Source organism: Poecilia reticulata, linkage group LG17 (genome assembly GCF_000633615.1).
Source record: "Poecilia reticulata strain Guanapo linkage group LG17, Guppy_female_1.0+MT, whole genome shotgun sequence".
Lineage (NCBI taxonomy): Eukaryota > Metazoa > Chordata > Actinopteri > Cyprinodontiformes > Poeciliidae > Poecilia > Poecilia reticulata.
In genome coordinates, this window is record NC_024347.1 from 14391545 (window position 1) to 14400425 (window position 8881).

Below are 8881 nucleotides of genomic sequence, written 5' to 3' on the forward strand. Positions count from 1 at the left end.
GTGTGAAGTGATCTGAATCTAACTATATGACTGGAAATAAATAGAAATTAAATGTATTGACTTGAATTGTATTGTACTAGAAATGATTTTGGCCTCTTTGTTTTTTATAATATCTAGAGAAGATTTATTTTTTTGCTAAATTGCAGCTATATGAAAAAAATAATAGTGTTTTTTTCCCAACCAATCTAGTTTGTTCATTTTTAAACTATATGAAAAGTCAAAACTATAAAACAAACAAAAGCAAACAGGAATAAAAACACCTACCACATTGTGGTAGGTGTTGAAAAGTTCAAAGCCAGAAACTGGACACTCAAATGAATTATTGTGTGAATTATTATTCCTATTCTCCAAACTATATAACATTTTTTTATTATTATTATTTTAAACAGCCCTTTTCTTATGGATTATATATTAGAGCAGATAATCTGACATTGTGATTCCAGGCAAGAGCTTAACCTTCAGTGAATTGGGTTATTTTATTTTTTCTATAATTATTTCTACATATAATATCCACCTCAATTTAGTTTTCCATGTTCTTTTTGTAGCATCTTCGTTTGAACACAAGAGGGCAGTGTTTGCCTGATATGCCACTTGTCAGGCTGGTGAGGATAAAAGGACATGAGTTCAGCTTCTCAGTTACATAAAGATTTGCGTTGTTGTTTCAGTGCCCTACATAACTCCCCCATCTATAAACCACAAGACAGGGGTGCTGACTCTGTTCGCTGAAAAAGGGTTCATAGTTGAGCAGTGCGAGTATGAATTCAAAATTATAGCAGAAAAATAAGAGATTTGTAAAATGATCTGTACTTTACCCAGTGCGAATTTTTGTTCAGTTCAGCCTATGATAAAGTTCTCAACAACACAAACCATTACAGTTTACTATTTACAAAAACCTGTGGAAAAAATATAAATAAATTTATATTTATAAATATAAAGAAAAAAGTTTGGTAAAAGAGCTTGATTTATTTCTTATAAATATGTTTGTTTGTTTTTTCCTTTGGTGTGCATTGATTCGCAGTAAGTCTGAATATACAGATCTGCCGCACTCWAGTGAGAAAGAACAATGATTTTTAGAGGATCTGCTGTAATTTCCCATCACTCTGGAGACATTTATAAAGCTGATTCCCACCATATTGGAGTCTGCAATTATTGGAACTAATGAAGTTCAAATACAAGACTTTGAACTTCATATTATGGCATCATTTCTTTTCTGTGTAATCCTCAGGCTGATCTGTGAAACAGACTGAGCATTTCTCAGAAAAAACATCTTTGATCTAACATGCCGGAGGGAGGATGTTAATGATATAATAATAAAAAAAAAGACTTTAAAAAAATAGCATCTTTGCATCTGTTCTTTTTTTGGTCCATGTCTTCACAAATCACAAGATTTGCTTAGTAAAGGTAATTTGAATCTGTATTTGATTCATTYCTAAGCAAGATAGTGATTTTAAGCACAGCTCTGTGTTTCTAAACTAACTTATGTTATATAAAAGATAGCAAATGGTAATATTCTGTTATACCTGTGAGTTTGCATTGACCTGTATTTATATCCTTCCAAATTAGATACTTTTTTTTTATCTTACTCATGATGGGTTAAAAATTAAAGCAATTGTGCATATTTTTCCTGTCTGAATACATTTTGCATACTCATGCTTTAGGACGAATTTTAGATTTTTATGCCCAGACTTGACCCTCAGGGCGCCTGGAGGGGSTGGGGGGAGTACACTACTGAAGCACAGATTCAAAATAAGCAAATGCATGTGTCGTGTTTATAAAAACACACAAATAGAAAAGCTTCATTCCCTCGCGTCGGTATCTTGAAAACAATCCCTGGAGTATGTAGATAAATTAACATGCCTCTTTGTCCTGCTACCAATTTTTTTTATTTTCTAACGGTGATACATGAGGTACACGATATGTGACGTACACTTTAACGCGTCGGCGCTGATGAGCCTTTGAGCTCGTCTCTGCTGAGCAAGCGGTAAACAGCGGCGCAGATGAAAGATGAGGCCGCTGGACGATGAGAGCGAGAGATGAGTCTTGCAGCAGGACGTGTTCCCGTCTCTGATGCAGGGAGATAAGTTTGTTCTCAAAGTAACTTGGCAACTATCAGGACGTCGGATGACTGCAGCGATGGCAACAAACACTGCATTCATTAGCGCAGCYAGACGCCTGAAACTGAGCCCARACAAAGATCCTGTCGGGCTGCACTGTASKTTWAWWMMARKTWMYTYCMAMYKKTTKKTWMAWKKWTTTTTTTCTTTCAATCGCAATTTTTTTKATGTTTAATAAATTCACCACATGGTCAATTTTCTGATCTCTGAWATGCTTATATTTCCAAAAGRTGGAGTGAAATGACTTTATATCCAACATTATAACCAAAAATGCAAGTCTTGACTCTTGCTAGCTTAGGTTCAGCTTTCCTGGCTATGACTCCAAAAATAGCCACATTGAACATGTCTTGATTTATTGCTGTGTTTTTTTTGTTTGTTTTTTTTTACTCATTTATGAGCTCCTGCTGTTGGCTGACAGTCCTTCCCTACACACAACGTTGTTGCCTTTAAGCTGGTTATGCTTAATTTAAAACTTCAAAGCATTGTAGGCATTTTTTTATTTATTTTTTCCTCCTTCACCTGCTACGTCGTCACCACCTTTTCAACCAGACCAACATCAGACTCGTTTCTTCTCCTTCAGAGGTCCCAAGGGTGTGTGGACTATGGAAGAAAAGGGCGAGTCACCTCACTTCGATACCACATTTGAAGATGCCCGCCCCAGTTTGACTCACATGGCCCTCCTGGGACTGCAACGGGCAGGATACCTGAAATACCTCATCAGCCAGAATGTCGACGGGCTGCATGTTCGCTCAGGCTTCCCCAGGTAATGACGTTCTGCTTCGATTCTTTCTCGGTGCAGTTTGTTTGTTTTAGGTGTAAAAACGGCAGGATGCTGCAGCAGACTCACAATGTGTGCAAGTTGAACACGATTGACAGTGCTAAGACTTTCCTCCTTGTCTCAGTTTGGTGTTATTTAGATCCGTATCCCCTTGCTAGAGTTCGGTTTTAGGAGGACGCCAATCTTCAAGAGAAAAATAAAATCTCGCTTGGATAACGTCGCATGGACACTGGGCATCCGAAACGAGCTTTTCGAGACTAAAAGTACATCAGTTTGTGTCTTAAGTAACAAAATTAGGCCACGTACAAGAAAAGAGGAAGCTCTGGTAACACTGACCACACAAAACAAGATGAAAAGGTTTGGATCCAGGATAACACGGCTCTGATCCAAAATCACAACTGAACACTTGAAAATGAAGAGGATGCTATTTGTTGTTGTTGTTGTTTTTAATTGGGCAGCTATGAGTTTTCATCCCCATCCGAAAGCTTTTGAAGCAAGAGAGAGACGTACCAGTGCCAGGAAAAAAATTAATAAATAAATCTTCAAACCTTTTAGTAGTTTTAGCAGAGGCTGAAAATATCGGTGATTTGGGCCCAGAATGTCTCTTGCATSTTTGTAATTTTACTGCTTTCGTTTTGTTGAATGTTTTGTAGCTTTAGTGGAGAATGTCATGAATAAACTGATAAATGGACGTGTTTGGCTTCGACTCATTGTTTTAAAATTAGAGACTGCTGCTGCTTTGTAATAACAGCTGTACCAGCATCACAGCTCAGTTAATTTGAAATCAAATAATTCTCGGTGCCACTGAAAGTGTGTGTGTGTGGTCTGCTCGAGTGCTACTCGGTCATATTGGACTGAGCCCAGGGCTGAGAGTCCAATTTTTCATTCTGTCCGTACATCCAGCCTTTCCGCATATTGGAGGACTTGCTTTTCCTGGAAACCATTTACATAGAGCTCTTCCTCCACCCTCAATCAGGTTTTTTTAAAATGAGGTCAGACAGTGAGGGAGTAGGTTCTCGGAGGAAATCACCAAAACGGCCGATGGGCCGGCAGAATAAGCCGTCTGGGATTAAACCGTAGAAGTAGCAGGTGAAACAACACTAGGTGTACGTTTAAAGATTCATTAAACGACAAAGAAAAAGTTTATCCTCAAAAATTCATACTTTTACTTTAGCTTTAGGTTTTATGTAAATGTGTGTGTGTGTGTTTTTTCCCTGCTGTTGTGAACTTATCTCCTCATTCCTCCAGGGATAAACTATCAGAGCTTCATGGAAACATGTTTGTGGAGGAATGCGAGAAGTGTGGCAGGTACGTGTACGAACGCTGTACAAGACACCAAAGCAGTCTCCATTTGATCATAAAACTAACTTTAAGGCATATGATAGGGAAAACGGGTTTTCTGTGAAACCTTATAGCATCATAAGAACAATTTCAACCTTTAAAACTGTTAGAAACACACAGATTTTCCTAGGTCTTAAATTTCAATATTTGTTCACTATTTGCTTTTGTTTTAATCGTTACTTCTTGATTATTTATTTTATTTTTTTATAAATCCACAGAATGCTTTTGTTCTCTGTTTGGGGAATGAAGGTGTAATTACTCTTTTTTTCCAAACCCACAAATGCCTTAATGAAGCAATAAGGCCTGTTAAAAATTAATGATTCGTCTAATTGTTCTTGTTAATTTATTCACTGTTATTCTCTACCAGTTATTTGGTCATATTAAGTGTATGTATTTAATAAGGTTTGGCTTTACWTSCAGGATTTGAGTAGTTGCCTAAAACCTTCTGTCAGTGACCTTTATGAAGCTTGTTATGCGTTTTTGGAAGTTCGCAACAACACATAACAGGAGATTCTCACAGTTTGAACTTTGAGCATTTTTGAGCAGCACACAGATCCATCATGGTGTTTATTCAGACATTTTAAATAAAATATGGAGAAAATCATGACATGATCACATTTTTTTAATTCATAGCCGAAAAGCTGCAGTTATTCCTTCTGTGTATCGAAGTGCAATAATACTATATGAATTGTTACACTTAGGGCTGCACAATATTARCAAAACATGTAGCTGCCATATTAGTAGTATGGCAAGACTGATATCTGTGGTTTCTGATACTTTTAACCCAAATTTCCAAGAGTCTTTTTTTTTTATCTTAATGTTATCTTTTTTTATGAGCTCCAGCATCTCGGTCACTACAACCAGAAATGTATTGTTTGGGCATCGGGGGCAGTGGGAGTCCATTTGACAGGCCAGATGAGTTACTGGCAGCAGAACAACACGACCCCAAACGGCTGATATGAGACGCTTCATTAGGTTGAGTGCTTGTTGATTTCAGTTTCAAAACAGCGTTACTTAAATAAGAGCAACCGCTCATTTAGTTTCCAGATCATGGAAGGAGACCCCACTGTGCTCGCTTTGTGCTGATAGAAATAATGCGAAACTTTGAAAAAGGAAGAATTGTATTTGAAGCTTTTTTGGAAATCTTGGTAGCTTTGGTGAAAGTGCTCTAGTCACACGCCAGCGCAGAAGAAGACCAGTTTAAGTTGTGTTTAATTTGTGTTAGCATTGTGGCTGATCTGGTATCTGCTCCTTCAGACGTCTTTTATACTTTTATAATGCTCTTAAAGAATTAACAAGGCCGCAATGAATGATTATTTTAGTTATCGATTAATCTGTGGATTATTCCAATGATTAATYGATTAATCAGGAAACAAACACATTCTGCAGCTTTTTCATTTAAGCCTTTTTTTAAATAAAGTATTAGAAATGCATGAACAAAATTCAGATAAGTCGTTGAATTCCATTGTTAGATAAGGAAAATAAACTCTTGTCTAAAATGAAAGGAAATATGAGAATTTTTCAAATTAGCTGATTARTAATTGGATTAATAATTAATAATCTTTAATTGGAGATTTTTTTGTTTCCGGAAAGTTCTGGATGGAACATATTTACAGACAAAGAAGTTGCTTTTTTTATCTTGAATGAAAAAAAGCATGTATTTTTTTGCACAGTTTTGTTTAAACTGAGTTGTTCTTTCAACAGACGAGCCCTTTGGAGTCTTCATTTAATGTTCACGATTAGTCTGTTGCTAAATTAGTTGACGATTGTTCCTGTAATCAATTCATCACAATTAATCTGATTAATAATTTCAGCCCTAAACAAGCATAAAAGGTGTTCAAGCCTCCGTTTGCATGATAACATGAGGCTGCAACTGAAAATAGGCTCCCTCCCTGTGGAACAAACATCGTGTGGAGTGGAGTGGTGCGCCTCACCCCAACCCCCCCAAACCTCCAGCCGCTACGAAAAAAAACTGTAAGCACAGAGCTGAAAGAGGAGTTATTCGCCTTCATCTCTGGGGTATGTTGGCCAAAGCATGTCAGACATTTTCCTAACATCTCAGGAATTTGTGGTGGAAACATTTTCAGAATAATCAGTTTAGTTTTGTTTTTGTTTTTTCTTACTATGCTGCTGCCTTTTCCTCAGTTTTATGAGTTATTAGTCRAAATTCCTCGGCATACAAGCAGAAACTGTGTGGCTGCAGCGTCATCCATAAAACATGCAGACGAGGGGCTCGGTTACTATTCACAGACATCGGCTCGTGTCTGAGCGTTCCTGCACATCAGGATCGCTGGTGTCAGCAGCTTCTCTGGCGTCGCACTGCAAGGACTTGCTCGGGTTTTATGTTTGGGTTAAACTCAAATGTTTCTTCAAATCCTTGGAAGAAAAACATGCTTATTAATATTCAAGCAAAATGCCACACAGGTAGCAGCTCAGAGATGCTGACGGGTAGAGCCCGCAGGAGAAGAAGAAAAAGAAGAAGAGAAACGTGAGCGAAAAACAAACTCGGCTAAAGTTTAATTCTCTGCACACACACAAGGCGCTGTTACAATTAGTTTTAAATWRGCTTTATGTTTGCTGATTATCTCCTGCGAGACGACTCGCTCGCTTTCAGAGAACGACTCGGAAAAAAGGTTAATGCAAAGTTATCGTCTCCGGATGCTCCCAGGAAAAAAGAAAGCGGCTTCATTTCCCCTCTCGTGGCGTTCTCTCTCAGCACGTCGCCTTGGGGACGTGACATGGAAAAAGCGATGCTGTCGAGCACATTTAAACAATTTTGCTTCAGCTACACGATGTTTTAAAACCTCCCAAATCCTTCCAGAGCATCTCCAAATTGTTCTTTTTAGCCCATGAATTGATAAGCTCAGAGCAGGAGTAGGAGCACGTGGAGGTTCCAGCGGTGCCTCTGAACCAACCTTTTTTTTTTTTTTTTTTTTTTCCTCCTGAAAGTGGAGCAAATGGAGGTGGATGCATTCAAGTGTTAAACTTCTGGGATTTGCTGTTTTCCAGGCAGTACGTGAGGGAGAAGGTGATCGGTGTGATGGGGCTGAAACCGACAGGACGTTACTGCGAGGTGGTGCGGTCCAGAGGGCTGAGGGCCTGCAGGTGAAACACACACACACATACACACACAGGGTCGTGCATTTGAAAAGGGGGAGAAGGGAGAAAAAAAAACAGCTCATTGTGATTTATTTATTAGTATGCTTATTCACTTCTTTTTTCTTTTTCTTTTTTATCACTGAAGAGGAAAGCTGATCAGCACCATAYTGGATTGGGAGGATGCTCTGCCTGACAGAGACCTGAACAGAGCAGATGATGCAAGCAGGTGAGAGAAACGTAAATCGTTGTTTCATCACCTGTCTTTGTCACCGAGCAGCACACAGATCCTTCACTTTTCTCGCCTCGTTTCCTCCAACATCCCCGTTTCATCTGACGGCGAGAGCTACAAACGCCAGTTCAAACCCGTGCTCATACTGTGAAAAAAAAATAAAAGTCAAACAAAGTGTTGGGATTGATTCGCCGTCGCCGTCCTGAATCTCTTGTTTGAAAACCTTTTTTTTTTTTTTTTTTTTCCGGGCTTTACGTATTCACCTCAGTCGGCTTTAATGTCCTCGGATGAGCATTTCCATTCATTCCTTCAGCCCCAAAAGCTTTTACTGCGTGTTTACAAAGCTGCAAGAGGGAAGAAAAGGATGCGCTTGTGTCGCCTTGATCTGCTGACACATAATAGACTCATAATTACCATTTAAATTGCAGAGAGGGGATTTGGGAGCACCGACCTTTGAACTCTAATTGTTTGTTTGTGGCAGTGAAGAAAAAAAAAAGAAAAGGTAGAAACAGCAAATCATTCAAAGCTGATTTAATGTGAAGCTGCAGTGCTTCTAAATTTTGTAGGGTGTGCGTGATCAGACTTAAACTTGACCCGCTAGCTGAAATGTCCCTTCTTTTGTGTAAGTTGCTTTGTCATTTTTAAGTGTAAGTGCAAGTTATGGCACCAGAGCTGCATCTAACATGGTGTTTTGTAAGAACCTGCCAGGGATTAGCTGCATTAGCCTTATTTTAGTCACAGAGATATAGAGAAGAGGATTGCAGTGGCAACACAAGCTGTTGTTTAGCTTGTGTGTTTCTCAAGTCTTATCCACTCACCAAATGTTTTCCCAAAACAATCTGTTCACTGTTTTTTTTTTTTTTTTTTTAAAGAAGTTACTCTCTGAATTTCTGACTAGGATGAAAAGAAGACAGAAAAAAATAACCGTTATCTCAGATTTCAGGATGACACCATTGCAATGTTAAATGAGGCAATGAAAGAAAAAGAAAAATCATGAAAAGCTGATAGTACAGACATAAATATATTCAAATACTGTGTTAGTTTTGATACATTACTTGCAAAAATACTTATTATACTGTGAAAGCAGGGGTCCCCAAACCTTTTTCTGTGARGGCCACATAACTTTTCCTTAACTTTTATTGTTTTCCATAAAGCACAATCAAACAACTCTCTCTGGGTTCTTCGCAGAACAAAAGTCAGAAAATAAATAATAACACTATTAATGAAATAAATAATAACCAAATAACCCTCTCTGGGTTCTTCACAGAATAAATGCAGGAAGGATTATAGTTCGTATTTTCCGAACTATGAGCCGCACCG

At 38.2% G+C, this 8881-nt stretch overlaps 1 protein-coding gene across 1 annotated transcript in view; it reads left to right on the plus strand.

Moving 5' to 3' along the window:
* The first annotated feature begins 2694 nt into the window (after positions 1–2694).
* Positions 2695–8881, plus strand: part of sirt6 (sirtuin 6) — a 15525-nt gene continuing 9338 nt past the window's right edge. The window contains exons 1-4 of the mRNA XM_017309803.1: positions 2695–2877; positions 4141–4200; positions 7243–7338; positions 7478–7558. Coding sequence (XP_017165292.1) covers positions 2717–2877; positions 4141–4200; positions 7243–7338; positions 7478–7558 — 398 coding nt within the window. The 5' untranslated portion in view covers positions 2695–2716. The remainder of the gene's footprint in view (positions 2878–4140; positions 4201–7242; positions 7339–7477; positions 7559–8881) is intronic.